Raw genomic sequence first — 20,795 nt, 5'->3', positions numbered from 1 at the left:
TAACAAAAATGGCACCACATGTCACTCCAGAGGAGGTGAATATTATATTTTATAGTACACACAATAGTCTAACTTTAGTAGTTCATCAAAGACCTCACAGAACTATTCAGACTGGCGTCTGACTCCGGGACGGTGTTCCTCACACAAAAGCGATACGACTATAATGAAAATGCAGACAGTAATATGAACAACACAGCAGACAGCCAGTACGACGTTCTCTTGAGAGCTTCGGCTCAAGTGGGCGACAAGCAGCACAAAACAGCAACACGCATAGCCTCGACACAACTAGACAGCTTCATTGGACAGTATAACAGTCTACTCCACCAGTCGCTCCAAGCAAAGATGAGAAAGAGGGATAGAAAGAGAGAAAAGCGTAAGGCTGACATCGCAGCCATCAGAAAACGTAAATTAGAGACACCAACAGACATACCAAAGACAAAGAGGGGGGCTGGAAGACGCAAGTTCCAACGTAAAGTCAAAGCCGAGCAGAAGAGAGTTCAAACACTGAATAAGACCTTGTAGAATGAATAATTAGCAAATATAACATTATTGGATATCATTATCATTATCGGTAAGCCATCGCTGATCTCCAGGCACTGGCCGTCGTGATCCTCCTCGCCTGATCGTATGTTATCGCTCCCTGACGGAACTGTACACCTTCGTCAGGTTGCATAACGTCGTCTTCCTCGCCTAACTGCTGGTCGATTAGCTTCTCGTCGTCAGAATCATCATCCATCATATCTTCATTGCGTGTGCTTGTTCTCGGACCACTGAACGCAGCTGAGGTTGTTGACGCACCTACTGGTGTTGACATGATACTTGTGTTGTGTAGTTGTGGACCAGCTGAGAATGCAGCGAATGAGGACAAAGGCTTTCGTGAACTTTCTGATGTGCTCGATGCGCCCGGGCGAGCTGGCAGCGCAGGTGCACCTGTTGTGTAGGAGTATGAAGGCGGCGACGCATAGCGCATAGATAGATACTTATCGGTGAACCTCGATCCAGGGACTCTCTTGACAACTCCCTTGGCATCTTGTATGTTTGCAATGTTACGCCAAACGTTGTAATTGTAATCAGCCTCTTCGCTCTCGCGGTAGATATTCTCAACATATATCCTTTTCGTACTCTCATTCCTAAGCATGAGTGTCTCATGGAGTGCCCTCGCAACGTCATCGACGTTCTCATTTTGTCCGTGTACGCGCTCAGCAACTGCACTGCCGACCTCCTTGATCAGACGTTCTATGTCCATCTGCTCGAGCGCGCTACCGATTATAACTTGTGCAAGAAGACTTGCAGATACGAGTGGAATCATCATCCCGCCTGTCAAATCTGCGAGTGCCTTGAAGAAATCTGTCGAGTATTGATACCCACTCAGGGCAGGCTCACAGGCAACGACGAAAAGGGTGATTGAGTGTGATGCCATAACGCGTGCTAATTGTAGAGGGTCATTCCCGCATGGGGAGCCTTCTGGAAAACCGTCACCATACTCGCCAATACCATGAGGAGGGGCATCTGCGACTAAGACAGCCATTTTTGAAGCATTCGCACGCCATGGCATGTTCTCTACGGCTTCCTTCATAGCGATGGTCACAGCTTCTGGTCCATCGCCACCGCCAGATGCGTATAATGACCTTTGTGAATCAATATGACGACAGATGCGATAAAAGCAAACTTACTTCAAATTTTCACGCATTTGATCATAGTCATGGGTGAATCCAAAGTTCTTAGTTTCGTAAGTATAGTCCTGCGGCTTGCTGTCTCTGTATGATATCAAACCGAGGCGTAATGCGTGTTCACCCTGAAGTTTCTCAGATTGAATGATAGTCTGGCATATTTCTATAACGTTTTTCGTCGCATTGTCGAGATAGCTGCCCATACTTCCTGTAGCTGCCATAATAATTAGTTCACGAACGTTTTCTGAGATATTTCTGCGTACAATCCATAATGAAAAGGAGATCACTAAATAATGTTAGCTGGCGTATTAATATAGTATATATACACCTCACATGCTAGTAGAAGTATCATTTATGTGTATATCTTCGTATCCTTGTGTTTGTGGGAGATCGACGCCTGGATTGGCTCGATAGAGTGGCACAGCGGGCTCGTCTCTGTCTATATCCTTTCATATTCCGTCAATATAGCCGTCATCTAGAGATCTATTTTACGCTCACCATCTCTGGTCTGACGATAGTGAATGTACGTCACAAGGAGGAGAGATCTTAACCTCTAGCGTATTTTAATTTTTAATTCGCTATCTTTATTACCGGACAATCAAGGAATAACTTGTCACATGCACCTTACTTCTTGACGTCCACCATCTCTAATGCTATAGAGATATAATGGATAAACGACGTATAACAGAGAACGGAGATGACCACGAGCAGGAACCTCAGCCAAAGAAGGCGAGGAGGAAGAAAGTGCGTTTAGTAACCGAGCGTCATAATAGGCTAATATCATATAGGTCAGCAGCGCTTGTTTGTATTGTAGGAGGAGCCACATGACTTGCGACGAAGGCAGACCATGTCAGCGCTGCATAAAACGTAATATCGCTCACCTCTGCCACGATCCGCCTAACAAGAACGGGCAGCAGAAACCAGAAGGCGCACCACCAGAAGCTGCTCCAAATGATACCAAACCAGACCCTAGTTTAGTACCACAACATCTGGACATCGAACCTCCGCAATTTGACCCCCTCAGTTTAGGTTTAGATACTGAGTTTGGTGGGGCCAGTCTCTAGTGAGTGTTTCGGATATGGAAAGTGGGCATTAGATTGACGAATTATCTTAGCGATTTTATGAATATGATTGGATTGCCTGGAAATTCACCAGAGTTCGATTTGAATTCACTTTCGAATGTCGGTGCATCGACTAGTTCGCAGGGTTTCTCACAACAGCCACTCGTATCCCGTGCACAGACTCCTTCATTTATTGTCAAACCAGAGGATCAGTATTACTTTACAGCTGCTAATCCCCCGCCTCAAGGCACGAAAGAGGAGCGTCTAAAAGCTGTCATAAATGCCAAATTCGAAGCTGGGATGCTCAAACCATTCAATTATGTCAATGGATACGCAAAGCTTGGTAAATACGTAGATGCGAAGGTTAGTCCGCGGAATAGACTCAAAATCCAATCGGAATTGTCGAGAATAAGGTCCCAATTCGGACAGATAGCTTCAACTCTCACAGAATGGGATCTTACAGCGGCTGAGGAGAGCTTCGCAAGGTTGCTGCTTGACTACGATAGAGTCTTTTCTATTATAGCCCTCCCTAGCTGCTGTTGGAGAAGAACTGGCGAGATCTACAAAGCGAATAAAGGCTTCGCAGAGATTGTCGGATGTGATCTTGATACACTCAAAACTGGAAACGTTAGTATACACGAGTTGCTAGATGAGGAAAGTCTCACTAACTATTGGAATAAATACGGCCAACTTGCTTTCAATCCTGAGAGCAAAGGTGTCTTAACGGCTGGATCTCTTGTCAATATGCAAAATGGCAGCAATATTGCCTGTAATTTCAGCTTCAACATCAGACGTGATCATTATGGTATACCACTGATGATTGTCGCCAACTTTATGCGTCTAACTTAAAAAATTATGGTTCAGAAAGACCATCAACATCTGTAGATGAACTACAACCATTTGTCCTCATTAGCATTGCAATAGCTTTATAATTTTGTATTGATTAAATGAATTTGCTATTTTACTAGCTGTTTAAAATCTGATAATTTTCACACAAAAAGTATAACGAAAGGATTGTAATTAAATGTAATAAATTAGCATAAATAGACAATTGTAGACTAAAAATTAAATTAGAATACAATATCTAATCGCTGTATGTCGTAAATTATTGTTTGTAGTATTCGTAAGCCGTAAATCACGTAACAAAAGGTTAGGATGTCAACCATCTTGGTTGTGCCTATGAGCAATCCCTGCTCATGACGAGCGCTCAGGCAGCGATATGGCCGCTTGATGAGCGTGACCTGACTGAGAGAACAATAATTGCGATCATACCCAGGAAGACCAAAACTGTGATATTAGTTAGTCTGTGTTTTTATCGCAGTAAGATACCCACCTGTTTCAATCCAAGTTAAGCCCAAAACAGCGTTTAAATGATGGCAATAGGTGAAATCTGAGAATCTACAGCTCAATCCACCTCCAAGTTCAGCGGTGATCGCAGCAGCACCTGCGAGCCATATGCAGAAGGATAGGATCACCCATATAAGGCTGTATGGATTGAGATGGAAGTGAAATTGGAGGAAGAAAAACTTACTGCGATGCGACGGAGAGTAAAGCGCCGCCGGAGCCTAGTGGTACGGCTAAGAAACCAACAAGGTAGATAGCGGAGGTCACGATTGACCATAAAGAACAAACTATTGAGGGTGAGATACTGAAAATTTTCTACTGGAGCTAAATAGCTACAGCTCGAGGATGTACTTACAGAGGAGGTACTTGACGGTGTTTGATACGCCTGTCGCAGGGAAGTTGTCGAATCTGTTGTACCTGTCAACGAGGAAGGCTGTGATAGACATCAGGATGATGCCGAATAGGACGAGTGTGCCCATGTAGATTGGGTGAGCTCTTTTGATTACACTTTCTGTTGTCGCCATCGTTGTTAAGTTTTAAGAGTCTTAGATAAATTCGCCGTCGATATTTAATTGATGGAGGATCGCGTGAAAGATGGAATTGACGTTATGTATGACTTAACGATGGTGAGATAAGGTTCTGCCGTGATTTACAGTCTATCTATACAACTATATTATATTTATTATCTGCAATAGTCTGTAATAGCCATCCCCTATCGAACCCTTGAGAGTGTTTTATATGCAAATTATCAACTAGACTAACTTATTCAACAATGGAACTGCTCACTATTTACAAATTTATCTAAAAAAATACTCTCTACTCTCACTTTAGATTTTGTCTTCTTCTTTCACAGCCGTGATGGTCAAACGCAAATCTGAGGCCAGCGATACAACTTCCGTACTAAAATCAGCGTCTACTAAGAAGCACAAGACGTTCGATAACGCAGGAGATTCATCCATCGGTGCAGAGGTTGACTTCCCAAGAGGTGGTGGTACTGGACTCACAGCCGTAGAAACTGCTCAGGCGAAGCACGAAGGTAGAAAGGAAGCTGATAGAGATGCTAAATTAAAGAAGAAACCTTCAGTTGTGCGTTATACCCAGTTTTATTCTTTTATCTAACGAAAAAGCAGAAAAAGCAGAAAAAGACAAAAGAGAGCTCATCTGATAAGAAGGAGAAGAAGGATATCATTAGAGTAGAGCACCTTAACTATAGACGTGCTCTGCCAGGCTTGAAAGTTCTCTGTCAAATCGTACACATTACTGCAATAGATTTAATTGTTTCACTCCCAGAGCAATTATTAGCGCACATTCCAATTACAAACATTTCAACTCATTTCACTCAACGCTTAGATAGTGCTATGAATGACGATAGCGACGACGGTAAGAGCGTTTCAGACGACGGCAACGAAGATCTTCCTGAGTTGGATGAACTCTTTCAAGTCGGTCAGTGGCTTAGGGCTACCGTTTTGCACGTTCATAAGGACAGTAATACCGGAAGAGTAAAGAAGGAAGGCGAAGAAATTATCAAAGCATCCCGAAAATTAGAGTTATCAATCGATCCACGTAGTGTAAATGACGGCCTTACTCAGAAAGATCTCGAAAAGGACTTCACAATTGTAGGTGCTGTCAGAAGCGTCGAAGATCATGGTTACTTGGTCGATTTGGGCGTTCCAGACGTAGATGGTTTCGTTAGCACCACAGAAATGGACGCCAGTGGCTTTGACAAGGAATTGGCTGGACAAGTTGGCTCTATACTTCCACTGACTGTCACAAGCAAGTCGAACAAGGTTGTTAACCTCTCTCCAAACCCATCTACATTCGCTAAATCATACATGAACGAAGCCAACACACTAGAATCAGTTATACCTGGTGTAGTTCTCAACGCAATGGTGACTGCGGTATTACCAGCTGGTCTCAATGTTAAGTTCTTCGGTTTCTTCGATGGTACAATCAGTAAAGAGCATATCCCGTATGAAAAGAAGTCCCTCTCCGAACGCTTCCCTGTTGGAAAAAAGGTTAAAGCTAGAGTCATTTTCGACCATCCAACAAGCAATCCAAAAAGATTCTCTTTGTCGCTTCTCCCTCACATTGTCAATCTCCAAAACAGCTTGACAGAGAAGAGTGAAGATGGTCTGACTATTGCAGAAGCATTCGGTAAAGGTAGGATTATCGAAGGCGTACAAGTCATCACCGTCGAAAGCGAGAAAGGTCTTTATGTGACCATACCTGATAGTGAATTACTTGGATTCGTACATATATCACAAATCGCAGATGACCACACTCCATCATTGAGTAGCAGCAGCGGTGCTACCAAAGTTGGATCACTCCATACTGCCAGAGTAGTCGGTTTAAGTTACGTCGACAAAATCGTTCAACTCAGTATCAAACCAAGCGTTTTAGAGAAGTCATTCATGAAGGTTTCTGACGCTGAAGTTGGAGCAATAGTTGATGGTATAGTTAAGAAAATCGCTGATGATAGAATGTTCATCTCTATCAGTGGAAATGTAGATGCTATCGTTTGGCCAACTCACTACTCTGATGTTAAACTCAAACATCCAGAAAAGAAATACAGAAGTGATATGAAAGTCAAAGCTAGAATTTTGACCGCTGAAGCAGACAAAAACCGTGTAACTGCTACCTTAAAAAAGTCACTCGTTAAGAGTGATTTGCCAATTATCACCTCATACGACGCATCAAATAAGAACGTCATCACTTATGCTACTGTTTCTGGTATTAAAGAGAAGGGTGCAATTGTGGATTTCTACAACAACGTAAGGGCTTTCTTACCGGTTGGCGAAATCAGTGAAAGTTACACCAAGCATGCCAAAGATGCTCTTGAAGTTGGTCAAATCGTCAAAGTTATCATTGTTAAAGTTGAAGCTGAGGCCAAGAGAATGATGGCAAGCATACGTAAGACCGTTCCAAAAGAAGAAAGAGAAGCCTTGATCAAGGAAAGGAAGGCAGAGCAAAAGGACAAGTCTCCAGCTGTCGTTGATGAAGAGGATGAAGAAGATGTCAATGCTGAGACCATGCAAATCGATGGAGAGATTGCCTCAAAAGATGACTCTGAATCCGAAGATGGATCGGTGCAAGGTCTCGAAATAGACGAAGAGAGCTCAGAAGAAGAGGAAGATGAAGACGAGGATGAGGTCACTATAGACACTACAAACAAAAAACCAAAGATGAGCACTAAAGAAGCTAAAGCACTCGACATTGGTGGATTCAACTGGGATGGAGATGATAATGATGATGAAAAGAAATCAAATGGTTCAGACGAGGAAGATGAAGATTCGGACGCTGAATCTACTAACAATGATGACGGAAAGCGGAAAAAGAAGCGCAAAGGTACTAAGCACTTTGAAGGTGATTTAACCGCTCTTATGAATGAGAAGCCACCAGAATCGTCAAACGATTTTGAAAGATTATTGCTTGGTTCACCAAACTCATCCTACGTTTGGATCCAGTACATGTCATTCCAATTGAAGTTAAGTGAAATTGATAAAGCTCGTGAAATTGCCAAACGTGCATTAAAAACTATCGGATTTAGAGAAAGTCAAGAAAAGTTCAACATCTGGATCGCACTTCTTAACCTTGAGAATACATTCGGAGATGATGATAGCTTTGAAGAGGTTTTCAAGGATGCTACAAGCTATAACGATCCTTTAACTATGCACTTGAAGGTAGCTGATATCCTTGAAGCATCAGAGAAGTTCGACAAAGCTAGTGATGTTTATGTTAAATCTAGCAAGAAATTTGGAGCTGAAGTTATTTTCTGGGTTAATTACGCTGAATATAATTTCAGAATTGGCAATCAAACAGCAGCCAGAAGCCTTTTGACTAGATCATTACAATCATTAGAAAAGAGGGATCGTGAGTACTTTTCTGGTTGTTAAGCAATTAATCTGATAAGTTTAGACATATCTTGTATCTCCAAGTTCGCCCAAATGGAGTTCAGATTAGGCGATGCTGAAAGAGGAAAGACAATCTTCGAGGGGATTGTTGAAAGTCATCCAAAGCAACTTGACCAATGGTTCATCTACGTTGATATGTTATCACGTAAAGAGGATCTTGGAGGTCTTAGAAATGTATTTGAAAGACTCCTCAGTCATAAGCTCTCTACGAAGAAAGCTAAGAGTGTTTTCAAGAAATGGTTAACTATTGAAAAGGAATTGGGTGATGAAAGCGGCATAGATGATGTCAAACAACGTGCTGTTGCCTGGAACGAGCAACGTCACGATGATTAGTTTATTTATCTTTATTATTGTTATTTAATCAATAGATGTATTGGGTATTTACTACAAACAAGAAGTCGTATGGGCAAAAGAAAGCTGCAAATGAAATGTGACACGTTTAAATCTTCATACTTATGATTAGATTATATGCATGCCACCAGTGTGACGTTAGATCATGCAATTTCATTCACATACCAATAATGAAAGCTGCATTCAATTTATACTTTATCTTCGTTAATGACTAGGGTCTAGATGTATCTGTCTATCAGCTAATGGTAAGCTGAGAGCACTGCTACAATCATATTAGATTGTATCTCTATTAGTCTTATACTACTATCAAAATCAGACTCAAATTCTCATAGGGATAATTCAAGATTCGTAATAATATGTATGATTACAGTTCTTCGATCCAGCTCTGGATGGCCGGAAGAGCAAGCTCCTCAGGGAAGGGTTGATAACGTCTCCAGCTATCATCTACATCTAAACTCTCTCCCTTTTGATCGATACCAAAGACGGTAGCATACCAAGCTTTAGATGGTGTACCATCGAGGAAGATCATACCGACACCGCAAAGTGTAGGAAGTTGCTTGAACCACAAGGCGGCTACTCTATCGAAATATGTTGCTATACTGCCATCTGGAAGGGTAGTGGTACCTGAGTTACCCGAAGGGAGATGTGGCATACCCTCAGCAGTAGCATAAGTTAAGCATACAGTTGTCAACCTAGGCAAATTGTCAACAAAGGCTGAACTGAATCTGATTTCACCAATCAATCTCTCTTCCAATGTCAATTCAGGCGGTGCTAACGCATTGGTGTTTCCGATAGCCAAAGATGTCAATGTTTCTTTGAATGGCGTGAGCGAATTAACGACTTCGTTGAATTGCATAGTAAAGAGTGTCTCGTAGGCGAATGAGCTTAATGGGCGACCTTCCAAAACGCTCAAAGTGGACTGTACTTCTTCTAAACTACTGTCACCCTCTTTGTGAGGAATGTAGCGAAGTCTCTTGAGATTTGGTGCAACATTTTCGTTCGTCAGTTCGACAATATCATCAGATCTACCTTCATAAAATTCGAGTGCTGGTAGTGTGTTCGATGATAACCCTTCAAGAGCTTCTGATGTCTCGCGATCATCGTTAGGCAATCTAAGTTGACGTAAAGCCCGACTGTTTTCGACGCAGGATCCGAGTATTGCTTTGTTAGGAATATCGCCTCTGATAGTGAGAGATTCGAGTGTCTGTATAGGTGGTAATATCATCGCTTCCCATAACCCCCCAGGGGATAATATCGTCAGATCTTTCAACCTTCTAAGTGTAGCCAGAGAATAGAGCAAACGTTGAAATGCTTCCTTTTCAGTTTCTTTCCATTGCGGTGTGTTAGATAAGTGAAGCCTGACATTTTGTACCCTCTGCAATCTGACTATCAACTCGGAAATCTCGCTTTCATCCGCAAAATCCATTGAATTCTCCATTTCCTTAGCAACCGCTTCTTCTTCTTCGTTGTTTGGCGGACCACTGTGTAGATTGTAAGGATATGCCGTCCTAATAGACTGTCTTCTCACTTACATAATCAGCGATAACGAGTGTACGGATTGGCAATTTCTCGAACTGAAGAGGCCACTCTCTATTACTTTAGTCGTGTGTACACCTGCAGTCAATCCAAACAATCTCATTTGTATGCTATTGAGGACAATGCTTCTAGACAACTCTAGGAGACGTTTGTTACAGATTCTAAGTAAATAAATATCATTTAAATCCAGATAGTTGTCTATTATCTGACTGAGTACCTCATTCGGAAGATCTAAAAATCCTTTCATAATCTTTTCTAGATAAGTGTCGTCAGAGTTTCACTTAGAGAGAAGACCAAAGAAAAAATTTAATAAATAGAGCAGACGGTCTGGTTTGATTTCCCAATTAAGTCTATCTTAAAATATACAAATTGTAATAGAAACAGATTGTAAATAAATGCTTTGAACGAGTGAAAGAATTGTAAACTAGATATCAAAGTTAGAAAAGCTGTTTGACATATACACCACGACTCACCAGGTATATACACGAATTAATCAGAAAAACAAATAACGAAAGTGGTAGTTTGGGTATTTACATACTTTAGCGTGGTTGAGGTAATGGTGGTGGGCCAAAGTTTACAGGTGGTTGCCAGCTAAGCCAAGCTGGTGGTGGTGGTGCAGCGTCTTTAGGTGGTTCATCCTTCTTATTCTCCTTAGCAGGTGGTGCACGTGGATTATAATCAACCTTAGGTGGTGGTGGTGCGCCGTTGCCTTGCTTAGACTTAATGGCGAACAATTCACTGATCTCATGTTGTAATCCTCTCTTCTGTTCTCTAAGATCACCAATCTCCTTGACCAGTCCTCTGACTTCAGGCAGCAATTGCTTCTTGAAGTCGTCAACAGCAGCATCAATGTTACCTTTCATTGCTGTAGCATTGGTCTTTTCGATACTGCCAACTGTAGATCTGTGCTGTGAGGTATTATGCAAGATAATGTCAGACGCGATAACCTTGAGCAATTTATTGTTCTCCTCATGTTGGTGATCCATCATTTCACGAATTTCCTGCAGATTTGGTTTAGCCGAAGCTTGCTTCAGCCTGTCTGCCTCAGCAGTGGTGAATGATGTCAATTGTTTAAGTGAATCAGCGATCAACTTATGATGCTCATCACGCATCTTGCCAACATCTCCTAATTGTGCTTCAAGCTTTGCCTTCTCAGCTTCCATGTCCTTTAGCTTTTGTCCTAATTCAGCCTTATCCTTTTCTGCATTCTTAGCCTTCTCATCAGAAAGTGCTTTCTCAACAGCGAGCATCTCATTGAGTTTCTACGATTTTTGTTAATTTACCTTCGTAATAATCTAATGTAAACACTCACAGAATGTGCTTCATCACGCTCTTTGGAAGCGTTGTTTGCCTTCTCCTCGAGAGCACCTCTTTCGGCATCGCTCAAACCATTTGAAGGTGCTTCTTTAGGAGCATCCCTTGCAGCTTCTGGAGGTGGTTGCGGTGGGAAAGCCTTACTAAGGATATCCAAGATGGCATCGATACCAGGATCGCGACGGTGTTGGCCATTAGTCGCATCACCAAGTACTTGATCGACCTTTTGAGCCGCATCTGGAAGTGCAGGGGCAGACTCAGGAGCATCACCTTGTGGTGCATTAGCACTAGCACCATCTTGTGGTGCGTCACTAAGTGCTCTTGTTGTACCAGCTGGTGAAGGAGCTTTACCGCCTGCTTCAGAAGCTGGTGCTTCACCAGCTGCTTCTTGGACTTTTTCAACAGGATCAGCCGCACCACCGGGAGCATCGCCCATAGACTTAATATCGTCGCCACTCTTCTTGCCCTTCTTTCCTTTTTTACCGTTGCCTCCATTGCCATTACCGTTGGCCTGGCTTCCATCAGGATTGCCTTTCGCTGGTGAACCAAATATAGGCGATACGCCAGGCTGTAAGCTCAACGGAATGTCTTGAGGCTCTTCTGCGCCAGGTGTAGGTAATCTTGAGATTTCTATTTATTGTTAATAACGAAAATCAGAAACATTCAAACGTACCATCTCCAGCTTTCTTTTGAGAATGTCCGTCATCTTCAGGAGCATCTCCGAGCACGGCTGGATCCTGGTTAGGTGTACCAGCATGATGGCTGGCAGCCTTTTGAGATTTTGGAGCATCAGGAGCGTCACCAAGGACAGCTGAACGTTTGTCTGGAGTTGCTCCATGATGACTAGCAGCCTTCTCTGATTGAGGTGCATCGCCAAGGACAGCTGCACGGTTGTCTGGGGTTGCTCCATGATGACTAGTAGCCTTCTCTGATTGAGGTGCATCTCCAAGTGAAGCATGTTGATTATATGGTGTGCCAGCTTTAGATGGAGTTGCATGACCTTTAGCAGATCCCGCGTGACTTGGAGCGACAGAATGACCATGATGGGATGCAGGATGACTATGGTGACTATGGTGACCATGATCTTCATCTTGATCTGGCATATCTCCGAATGCTCTCATATCATCATCAGCTTCTGAGCCAGCATGTGTACCAGCACGCGAAGGTGCTTTCGATCCACCATGATGACTTTTCGCATCATCGGCCATACCAGCCTCACTGCCAGGACGTGAATCACCAGCCTGTGATTTCTCTCTACCAGGTTGAACGACGTCCCCGAATTGACTTGGTGGTCTTGAAGTATCAACTTCATCCGGCATCTGAGATGTTGCTTTACCCTTGAGGAGCTTACCAAGGCCAGGAATCTCCTCCGCGAAAGGCTTATCTGATCTGACAGCACTGAATGAAGGACCTTTACCCTCTGATTTACCAGTAGCAGATTTTGCACCTTCTTCATCCTCATCAGCCTCGTCATCGACATCACCGCGCTCGGAAGGAAGTCTAGAGCCCGTCGACTCGTTGAGTTTCAAGCCACGCATTGTTTCTGAAGGATGTACGGCTTTCTCATCACCGTAATGTGGAGATATAGAGCCCAGTTCGGACATCACTGCTCTATCTGAACCATCCTTGCCTTGTGGTGCGTCTCCCATTGCACGTGAGTCTTTATCTCCTCCAGATGGTACTTCGCCGCGGTTTTGACCACTTGGATCTGCCATACCGCGATTTGAGCCATCAGGCATGCTTCTAGCACCACTGGCGACAGAATCACGGACGTCTCTTAAGACCAATTCCATGTCTTTAATTTGACGTTGAATAGGTCCCCACTCGTTAATCTTGGCAGAAACTTCTTTTTCGAGCCAATTGTTGAGTGCACTATCTAAGTGTGAGCTATAATCTCATACGATGGTTGTACACTTACCCAAGGTACCTATCAGCATCCATTTGATGTCTCAGAATTTCCTCTGTGTTCCATCCTGCACGTCTAGTATTGTAAAGAGTTTCATTGACTAAAAATGTTAGCAAAAAATCTGTAAGTTAATGGGCACTTACATCCAGGATGGAATTCGGAACCGAAACGCAATGGGATACCCATACCACCCATTGGAATACCAGGAGGAGGCATTGGACCAAATCTACCAAACTGACCGCCACGGGCGCTATTCATCATTGGAGGAGATGGCCTAAACATAGGAGTACTTCTCATCGGTACAGATCCATTCATTGGCATAGGGCCGGCGCCATGAATTGGACCCGTGCCCATAGCCGGTCTCATCATTGGACGCATTGGCGCACCACCCATCATCGGTGGAAGCATCGGTGGGTGGAAGCCCCTCAAGCCTTGCATGGCTGGTCTGACGTTACCGTTGAAGTTTGGTGGTGGTCTGAAACCTCCTCTGAATGATGTGTAGTTTGGTCTCATGGGATGTGGCATGTTCATATGCGGAGCTGGCATTGGCGGACGCATTGACATACCACCCGGTGGAAATTGTGGACCGTGTGGCTTCGCCAGACGCTCTTGTGGTGGTCTAAACTCATGGTTGTTCCACTCTTTAGCTGTGCGTGGATAACCACCCTCATCCATTGCGATCTTTGGCGTAGGCTTGGTTTCCTTTGCAGGTGGGGTTTCCTCCTCACGAGGAAGCTCTTCAACATAGCCTTCTTCGAGTGGTGGACCTGGCTCGTATATGTCTGGGTACAACATATCATCGTACTCGTCTTCAGCGGTGTCAGTCGAAACGCTCGAGAGTGATTTAGGTGGTGGAGAGAGTGATCTTGCCCAGCGTCTACGTGAAGTGAAGTCGCGCTCACGACGTGAGATATGTGGTATTTCTGGCTCGGATATCTCATTTGAATCCAAAATTGGCGGTGTTGGTAGTGGACCCATCACATCGCGCATTGAGATTGAGTCGTGAGGATACATATCATCTGGACTTGGTCGTACTTGCTCGATTGCTGGCTTTTGCGTAACTGTTGAACTAGAGGCCGCATCATCAATCTCATCTTCTTCGACATCATCAAATGGATGTTCCGACATCATATCAGGCCAGCTAGAAATACTTGATGCACCACCATGTGTGAAATGACCTATCGAAATTATTAGCAAAACCGAGTTGTGAAAATAATTAACTTACGAATTAAACTCCTCATAAGATTCTCCAATCTCATCATATGCTTATTGTTACGCTCCTCAGTATCATCTCTAACGCGCCTATCGCGACCAGTCGAATCAAGAGCATCACGACAGACATCAATGAGGCTATTCACTTTGTTTTCTAAGTCGTGCACCGCTTTGTCATCTTGAACAATTGGTTGAGCTGGTGGTGGCATAGAGTTCGAACTAGATTTATGTCTGATTTCACGTAAGATATCTCCTGACTTATTGTCGCTAAATGTTTCGGCTTGTGGTGCAGCTGGTAAATCAGGTATAGTTTGATGATCAGTAAGTTGTCCTTCAGTCGTCACTGACAAGTCGCCGCTACCCCTTCTCCGGAATGGTAGGACTCTAATTGCTTCAGCCAATAGGCGTAACTCATCTTGAATTGCGTTAAGGATGTTGTCATTTTGTGTGGACTTTCCTGCATCCCTAGCTAATAATGAATTGAACAACTTCTCCAATTCTCCTGTGAGGAATTTCCTATCGATATCGCTAACGATTTCTGGCGTCACTGTCTGACCATCGCTGCTCTTCTCGAGTTGCATCATTGTACTGCCGTCTGAAGATGCAGAAATGACTGTAGGTGCTAATAATCTTGAATCTATCGTAGAACTGCGTGATACTGTAGTAGGGGCTTTGCTCCTGCTGACGAGTGAAGAAACTCTTGAAGGAGGCCACATTGAATCTGGTGAGCCTGTGCGCGATGGGGCTAGCAAATCCATATCAAATTCGTCATCGTATTCCGTACCAATTTCAACAATCTCTTCACTACCTTGCTCAGGTGGGGCGATATCAGAGCGTGCTTTCGATGATGCGCTCTTCTGTGACCTTGATCTAGTTGGTGTCTTTGTGGATGACTTGATAGACGAAGATAATGAAGAAGGCTTGCGCTCGCTCACTTCAGTGTTGTTGGTTGGAAGAGGTGCAGATGGTGAGCTATTGGTATGTGTTGATGGGACAGTTGAATGGCGTGTGGTTATCGGTGCCTGTGAAGCTGTACTTGTAGGTGCAGTTGAATTGTGAGTCGTAAGTGGGGCTTGTGAAGCGGTGCTAGTGACTTGATTCGATTGAGATTGAGGATGTGTCTGTGCAGTGAGGAATTCTGTCGACATTGACTTATCCTTGCTCCTCAACATCGACGAGCGATTTGAGGACGCGTTGCTACCATTGCGCTTCATTCCACTCCTCCTGCTCAATGAAACGCTGGAAGCTGATGGTGTTCCACCCTGCTCAGGCGTTCCCTGCTTGCTCTTGTTAATCAAATCCGATAACGCATCTTTTAATTCTTGATCTTCTGGACTGTCACCAAGCTCATCTGCTATTTGCGCCAATGACTTACGTGAAGAGGACAAACTTTCGGCCTTCTTCATAGTTGATGGTTTGGATGATCTCCTTGATAGCGATCTCATCAACTCATTAGTTGACGTTCCGTTTTCATCGATCTCTCTCAAACTGCGTGACGAAGAAGATGAAGAAGGGATTGAACGCATGACATCATTTGTGTTCTGAGTTTGGGCTGACATTTCTGGTGTCTTTTGAATTGACCGCATCGAATGGGTGCGTGAACGTGACTGAGAGTGAGATCTAGCTGACTGAGTTTTAGGCGTTGTTGCAATTTCTGGCTGCTGAGGTGAAGGTGTGCTCTCATTGTCTTTCTCCAAGCTACTGACGGCCGACCTGGTCTGCCCTTCATCCTCCTCGTCAGCGTCTTCAGCAAGCTGACCAAGTTTGGGTGATTTCAACATCCTCTCCGTACTCGTACCATAGCTCTTCGACTCACTCTTCTTGCTGGTAGACTTCGTGGTTGTCGTGCTTGATGTTGAGCTGCTATCAGATGATCTTCCTGATCGCCGTCTACGTCCTCCTCTTCTGTGCGCTCTCACAGAAACTGAAGGAGGGAAAATAATATCATCGGCTTCACTGTCATTGGCACTACCATCCCTCGTATCTGACAAGATACCTAATCCACGTACTGTGTCGGATGTTGATGCAGTAGCAATCATACCAATTGACATATCATCTAGACTTTCTCTCTTCTTGGATTTGGTCGATCTGCTTCTCATACTGTTCGAGTGTTGCTCGGAGTCACTGGCGGTTGGCTCTGGTGCACCAAAGTCTTCTGAGCGGACGTTGAATGCAGAAACAGAACCAGCATTTGAATTAGATGGTGATACTGGTCTGCGAACGATAGGTGTACCTGTAAGTGTTGTCTGACCTGGTTGTAGCAATGGTGAATTCCGAGACGTGGCAGATGAGCCTGAGGCATTTGATGGCTCTCTTTGTAGCATTCGCGTTTGAGGTGTTTGTATTGGTCTGATGACATCCCAGAATGCGCCCACCCATTGAACACGCTCTCTGGCACTATCAGTGGCTAGTCTCTCCCAACCATCTTGATATACCAAGACAAACGGATTGAGGACACCTTCCAAACCTCCTTGTTCTCTAGCTGCGACCAAACCCAGATCCATCTTGTGCGATGCTGGGTTTGAAGGACTTGCTATTGAGCGTACTTCAGAACAGTGGTTGAGATCCAAGGTAACAATTTGGCGCTGAAGTCTTGAATTAGGAAGGTCAGGTGAAGGCAAGAAAGAAAGCTTGAGTGTGGTTGGGAGGAGCGCAGCTCTAGCACGCACCCAGCGGTAAGGAGTACCATCGTGTACGTGTAAGTACCAAAGTGTGCCAGCACGCGCGATCTGTAAGATAACGTCAGAATGTCTTAAATATCAGAAAAGTGAAACTTACTTGTTCAGTGATGTCGTCAAAGCTAGACAAATCGATTGGTGAAGAAGGTCGCTGAGAAGTCATTGGAGTTTTGTGAGAAGTCAATGGTGTCGAAAGGTCCGTCGTGTTGGTTGAACTGATCATAGTCTCCCATCCGTCCGTAAGACTTTCGAGACGAGTAGGTGAAGGTAGACTAGGAATGTTCGGCTGTTGTACAGGCTTTTGTGGCATCTGCTCGTCCTTGTTTCGGTTGAGGTTTATAGGCCGCTTCGTCTGTATAACCTTGCTAATAACGGGAGAACTATAGGTGTCTCTCTCCTTCTCCTGCTCCTTTTCCTTCTCTTTGCTGTTCTCAAAGAAAGCAATAAGGTTGCCGGCTCTGCTAGTGTTTTCCGAAGCTGAATTGCTCCTCGAGTGGGTCGATTGCTGATCAAATGCCATGTTCGGGAATGGGGAGTTGCTAAACGCCGGTGTTTCTAAAGCTGGTGGTTGTCTTGAGGAATATTGCGAAGGAATAGTCGGTATAGAGCTTGCTTGTGCACTCGAACGGCTGCTCATACTTGATATAGTGGGGACGTGCTGCAAACTTGAGGGAGGCTTAGTGGAAGCTGGATGACCCTTACTAGAATGTGAACTGGTGGTGTCTGCTTCATCTAAACTCTTAAAATCAGGGAAAGATTTGAAGACGTCGTTCGTGGAAGACGATCTACTCCTGCTATTGCTATTACTTTGGCTGGATGTCCCCGGCTCAGTTTCTTCTCCTATAACTGAAAGGACGTGGGGAACGTATGGTTGTGATGATGATTGATTCGACATTATCTCGCTGTATATCCCATTAGCTCATTATATCAGAGATGCGGTCTACTCACAGCTGCTCGAGTACTGCAGCCTCTTCTGGTCGAATATCCTGTCCATCTCTATCGATATCGGACATTCTAGATTATTTTTTATTTTATTTTTTATACTTTAGCTCTTGGTTGTCACTATTAACGCGATTGATGGATGCGAAAATGGAGTTTGAATTTCCTGAGAGAAACTCCAAATGCGTAAGTAAACGATAAGACGCGTTATTTACGCGTCTATTTATATTTTAATAAGGAACGGTTTTTTAAATTACGCTTATTTCATTATGTTTAGTGATTTTCTACGCACTTTAATTTCTCCTCGAAAAGTTTTTCCTCGGCCTGTGAGGTGAGCAACTCATGTAAGTTTATGTAACCCATCTAGGCATAAATTGTACAAAAATAAACACTATTGAAGTTTTATACGATCTCACGCACTGCCCTCTTAATGACCTCATCAGTCATCTACTTTATGCTATTATACACGAACAATTTGCTGAATATTATTTTGTTCAATTGTGCATCATGGAGTGGCACGTTGCGGTATCCTACTCTCCGTTAATCTGTCTGTCTAAGTGAGAATGAGAGACCACCCACCTTGTCGAATGTTTGCAAGCGTTATGGCGTAGCTTGCTATTATGTCCTCTGACTGACTATTATGTAGATTAAACTTAACAACGACTAGCTCTGTCATTGAAGCCCTCACATTGACGCTGAAAGACAGTACGTCATTCCATACAGGGTTGATGGCTTCTGTAGAGGTCTTAGTTGACTGCTTTAATGGTGCATTATTAAATGAGCGCGGTGTGTATATTTCCACAGAGACCTGATTGATATCCTTCGGTAATTGCTGTCCACATATCACACGAAAAGTCACATTCACAGGTGTGATTACATCCAGAAGTTTCTTCTCGTCTTTGTGGAGTAACGGAGATGGCTTCAAAACAAACCCTTGATTGCCATTAAACATTGCAAAATTGAACCACATCGCCAAATCAACGGTCTGGTAGTTGAGCGCAATTAGTTGACATCCAACAGCCCAATAGTCGAGAGCATCGAAGTTCGTGCTCTTTACTCTAGCACCATGTGGGTATATTCTTGTAAGATGATTGCGATTATGCTTTATGAACTCAGCTGAACTTGTATTTATACATTTCCGTGCAGATCTATCAGAAAGACTGAAGATATGTTCAATATTGTAGTGTTCCTTTTTGTTAAAGCCTCTAAACTTTACTCCTACTGTGTATATCAGTAGATCTAGTAATTTTTGAGACATCCTGTTATTAGATGGTATATTACCAATGCTATCAACGAAACGTGGTGAGCCTGCTGAGCTATTTGATGACCTGTCGGATGAAGCACTGGCACGTCTGGTGACTTTCTGAATGAAATTGCTGAATGACCTTTTCTCTAAATCCGAGCTTGAGGAGTTTTCCGATGAGGTGAAGTAATCATCATATGAAATTGACTTCTCCTTATTAAGAAGTCTATTTTTAGTTTTGAAAAGTATTTTATTCCGCAATTGCTCCGGGGATGGTAAACTGCTTGGGTCGTGTTGAAGTTTCTGAGTTATGAGAGAATCACCAAGTATGTTGATGAGCAAATGTGCCATTTTATCTTGTTGTTGGACGTCACAATGTGTCTCTACAGATAAAATTAATGGCAAGTTCGATGCAACGAAGGCGAAATTTTTGACAGTTGTTAGTATCTCAACAAATGGGATTGGTTGAGTGAGGGTATGACCATGGTAAACTATGGGATTTCCATCGTCCCCATTCCAAACGTCGATTTCAACAGATCGGCATCCTAATAAAAGGGACCTGATATAGCCGATTGTGGAGGATGCACCTGAAAGTTGATTACCAAAGAGGTAAGTATTGTGAGATGCACTTATGTAATAATCGTGTATGGAATGATGCAGATTAGGGCTTGCCGGTTTTAATATTGAGTTGTCAGGTGAGTGAAGGTATTCAAGAAAATTTTCATCGGATATATCAGTAGGAGTACTGCTGTCAACAGAGTCTTGTTGGTCATAAATTAGAAAAGATTTGAAGTCGTCTGGTTTGTCAATATCCGGTTTTGCGCCCAAATAGGAGTTGTTTGAGTGTATCTGATTGAAAAGGGACTGCAAGGAGAGAATGAAAGACTGATAGCCAAATAAATCTATAAGTTCCAGCTTTTTAAACTTCTTTGTTTGATTTGAAGTGAAATAGATAGTGAGCAGCTGTCCCATATGATGGATGTATTGAATGTCTTTTATGCCAATCAAACCCTCCTTTTTAGAATTATAAAACAAGCAATCTCCTTTTAGAATAATTTCTATCATTTTGTACTTTTTATTTGACAATTTAATAAATTTGGCTGTTAAAGTCATTATGTCATCACGTATAGAAGAATCTGCTGAAAACAGAATTGGCAATTTGGTAAATAAAATAAAAAATAACGATTATTTACTTACAATGCGTCTACTTAGTCAGACAAGTGCATCGCTAACTTCCTCGTTAAATCTGCGACCGGTTTGGGTGTTGGCGTACTAACCTCGGTTATACTCTTCAAGAGAAGAACCTGGCCAATTCAGCTTTTCACTGGTTTCGGTGGTGGATACGCGTACTCTGATTGCAATAGACTATTCAATCCATTGGCTAGTTAGTTCACCTTCTTTTTACGTACTTTTTATTGACAGCTAATACAGTACCTGGACTTAAAATACAAAAGCCAGAATAAATTTGTACCTAAAACTCGTTGTTTCTATTCCACCATGGACAAATACAATTTCGATGACGATCAGGACTTTCTCGACGGTTTGAAGTCGATATCTGATAATCCATCCCCTGAGCTCGTACAATCTGCTAAGGAATTCTACTTCAACAAAAAACACTCTTTGTCCTTTA

The 20,795-nt window shown here is 43.2% G+C and overlaps 10 protein-coding genes across 10 annotated transcripts; 4 read left to right on the top strand and 6 right to left on the bottom strand.

Annotated features, from left to right (window-relative positions):
- Positions 1-8: 8 nt before the first annotated feature.
- On the top strand, positions 9-522 carry WALSEDRAFT_65153 (hypothetical protein; the record flags this gene model as incomplete). Its single annotated transcript, XM_006959202.1, has 2 exons — positions 9-35; positions 82-522. The coding sequence occupies 2 exons, from the start codon at positions 9-11 to the stop codon at positions 520-522; spliced, it is 468 nt and encodes a 155-aa protein (XP_006959264.1).
- On the bottom strand, positions 515-2,117 carry WALSEDRAFT_47219 (hypothetical protein). The gene is made up of 4 exons (XM_006959201.1): positions 2,004-2,117; positions 1,934-1,956; positions 1,674-1,884; positions 515-1,628 (listed from the first exon to the last, which is right to left on the bottom strand). The coding sequence occupies exons 2-4, from the start codon at positions 1,938-1,940 to the stop codon at positions 566-568; spliced, it is 1,281 nt and encodes a 426-aa protein (XP_006959263.1). The 5' UTR covers positions 1,941-1,956; positions 2,004-2,117; the 3' UTR covers positions 515-565.
- A 194-nt stretch (positions 2,118-2,311) lies between these two features.
- Positions 2,312-3,721, top strand: WALSEDRAFT_60818 (hypothetical protein). The gene is made up of 3 exons (XM_006959200.1): positions 2,312-2,414; positions 2,459-2,733; positions 2,785-3,721. The coding sequence occupies exons 1-3, from the start codon at positions 2,337-2,339 to the stop codon at positions 3,578-3,580; spliced, it is 1,149 nt and encodes a 382-aa protein (XP_006959262.1). The 5' UTR covers positions 2,312-2,336; the 3' UTR covers positions 3,581-3,721.
- Positions 3,722-3,747: 26 nt separating this feature from the next.
- Positions 3,748-4,664, bottom strand: WALSEDRAFT_33153 (hypothetical protein). The gene is made up of 4 exons (XM_006959199.1): positions 4,431-4,664; positions 4,263-4,362; positions 4,065-4,216; positions 3,748-4,018 (listed from the first exon to the last, which is right to left on the bottom strand). The coding sequence occupies exons 1-4, from the start codon at positions 4,597-4,599 to the stop codon at positions 3,939-3,941; spliced, it is 501 nt and encodes a 166-aa protein (XP_006959261.1). The 5' UTR covers positions 4,600-4,664; the 3' UTR covers positions 3,748-3,938.
- A 171-nt stretch (positions 4,665-4,835) lies between these two features.
- WALSEDRAFT_69646 (hypothetical protein) lies at positions 4,836-8,399 on the top strand. Its single transcript, XM_006959198.1, has 3 exons — positions 4,836-5,161; positions 5,206-7,945; positions 7,991-8,399. Exons 1-3 carry the CDS (start codon positions 4,934-4,936, stop codon positions 8,317-8,319), a joined length of 3,297 nt encoding a protein of 1,098 aa, XP_006959260.1. The 5' UTR covers positions 4,836-4,933; the 3' UTR covers positions 8,320-8,399.
- Positions 8,400-8,701: 302 nt separating this feature from the next.
- On the bottom strand, positions 8,702-10,120 carry WALSEDRAFT_65148 (hypothetical protein; the record flags this gene model as incomplete). Its single annotated transcript, XM_006959197.1, has 2 exons — positions 8,702-9,818; positions 9,870-10,120. 2 exons carry the CDS (start codon positions 10,118-10,120, stop codon positions 8,702-8,704), a joined length of 1,368 nt encoding a protein of 455 aa, XP_006959259.1.
- A 292-nt stretch (positions 10,121-10,412) lies between these two features.
- Positions 10,413-10,859, bottom strand: WALSEDRAFT_20170 (hypothetical protein; the record flags this gene model as incomplete). The annotated part of the gene is made up of 1 exon (XM_006959118.1): positions 10,413-10,859. One exon carries the CDS (start codon positions 10,857-10,859, stop codon positions 10,413-10,415), a length of 447 nt encoding a protein of 148 aa, XP_006959180.1.
- A 1,861-nt stretch (positions 10,860-12,720) lies between these two features.
- WALSEDRAFT_39523 (hypothetical protein) lies at positions 12,721-18,001 on the bottom strand (the record flags this gene model as incomplete). Its single annotated transcript, XM_006959246.1, has 6 exons — positions 17,932-18,001; positions 17,084-17,885; positions 14,319-17,034; positions 13,237-14,271; positions 13,106-13,193; positions 12,721-13,059 (listed from the first exon to the last, which is right to left on the bottom strand). Coding segments are annotated over exons 1-6 (5,043 nt in total), but the record flags the coding sequence as incomplete, so codon positions are not given.
- Positions 18,002-18,243: 242 nt separating this feature from the next.
- Positions 18,244-20,221, bottom strand: WALSEDRAFT_69643 (PLC-like phosphodiesterase). Its single transcript, XM_006959196.1, has 2 exons — positions 18,502-20,221; positions 18,244-18,452 (listed from the first exon to the last, which is right to left on the bottom strand). The coding sequence occupies exons 1-2, from the start codon at positions 20,135-20,137 to the stop codon at positions 18,370-18,372; spliced, it is 1,719 nt and encodes a 572-aa protein (XP_006959258.1). The 5' UTR covers positions 20,138-20,221; the 3' UTR covers positions 18,244-18,369.
- Positions 20,222-20,274: 53 nt separating this feature from the next.
- Positions 20,275-20,653, top strand: WALSEDRAFT_60815 (DUF543-domain-containing protein). The gene is made up of 3 exons (XM_006959195.1): positions 20,275-20,327; positions 20,378-20,549; positions 20,597-20,653. The coding sequence occupies exons 1-3, from the start codon at positions 20,280-20,282 to the stop codon at positions 20,626-20,628; spliced, it is 252 nt and encodes an 83-aa protein (XP_006959257.1). The 5' UTR covers positions 20,275-20,279; the 3' UTR covers positions 20,629-20,653.
- Positions 20,654-20,795: the final 142 nt, after the last annotated feature.

Source organism: Wallemia mellicola (genome assembly GCF_000263375.1).
Source record: "Wallemia mellicola CBS 633.66 unplaced genomic scaffold WALSEscaffold_15, whole genome shotgun sequence".
NCBI classification, from domain to species: Eukaryota; Fungi; Basidiomycota; class Wallemiomycetes; order Wallemiales; family Wallemiaceae; genus Wallemia; species Wallemia mellicola.
The sequence above is the reverse complement of the archived record's forward strand: the minus strand, read 5'-3'. Positions and strand labels throughout refer to the sequence as shown.

Excerpts from the sequence above, each read along its gene's own strand:
- WALSEDRAFT_69646 (XM_006959198.1), top strand. The coding sequence starts at position 4,934 with ATGGTCAAACGCAAATCTGAGGCCAGCGATACAACTTCCGTACTAAAA. Across the intron at positions 5,162-5,205 it reads TAAAGAAGAAACCTTCAGTT|AAAAAGCAGAAAAAGACAAA; the intron begins GTGCGTTATACC and ends ACGAAAAAGCAG. Across the intron at positions 7,946-7,990 it reads ATCATTAGAAAAGAGGGATC|ACATATCTTGTATCTCCAAG; the intron begins GTGAGTACTTTT and ends TGATAAGTTTAG.
- WALSEDRAFT_47219 (XM_006959201.1), bottom strand. Across the intron at positions 1,629-1,673 it reads CAAATGCGTGAAAATTTGAA|GTCATTATACGCATCTGGCG; the intron begins GTAAGTTTGCTT and ends TGATTCACAAAG.
- WALSEDRAFT_60815 (XM_006959195.1), top strand. The coding sequence starts at position 20,280 with ATGTCATCACGTATAGAAGAATCTGCTGAAAACAGAATTGGCAATTTG. Across the intron at positions 20,328-20,377 it reads AAAACAGAATTGGCAATTTG|TCAGACAAGTGCATCGCTAA; the intron begins GTAAATAAAATA and ends GCGTCTACTTAG. Across the intron at positions 20,550-20,596 it reads ACTATTCAATCCATTGGCTA|TACCTGGACTTAAAATACAA; the intron begins GTTAGTTCACCT and ends CAGCTAATACAG.
- WALSEDRAFT_33153 (XM_006959199.1), bottom strand. The coding sequence starts at position 4,599 with ATGGCGACAACAGAAAGTGTAATCAAAAGAGCTCACCCAATCTACATG. Across the intron at positions 4,363-4,430 it reads CACCGTCAAGTACCTCCTCT|TTTGTTCTTTATGGTCAATC; the intron begins GTAAGTACATCC and ends CACCCTCAATAG. Across the intron at positions 4,019-4,064 it reads CTTAACTTGGATTGAAACAG|TTTTGGTCTTCCTGGGTATG; the intron begins GTGGGTATCTTA and ends CTAATATCACAG.
- WALSEDRAFT_69643 (XM_006959196.1), bottom strand. The coding sequence starts at position 20,137 with ATGGGACAGCTGCTCACTATCTATTTCACTTCAAATCAAACAAAGAAG. Across the intron at positions 18,453-18,501 it reads GCTTGCAAACATTCGACAAG|GATACCGCAACGTGCCACTC; the intron begins GTGGGTGGTCTC and ends AACGGAGAGTAG.
- WALSEDRAFT_60818 (XM_006959200.1), top strand. The coding sequence starts at position 2,337 with ATGGATAAACGACGTATAACAGAGAACGGAGATGACCACGAGCAGGAA. Across the intron at positions 2,415-2,458 it reads AGAAGGCGAGGAGGAAGAAA|GTCAGCAGCGCTTGTTTGTA; the intron begins GTGCGTTTAGTA and ends AATATCATATAG. Across the intron at positions 2,734-2,784 it reads TTTGGTGGGGCCAGTCTCTA|CGATTTTATGAATATGATTG; the intron begins GTGAGTGTTTCG and ends GAATTATCTTAG.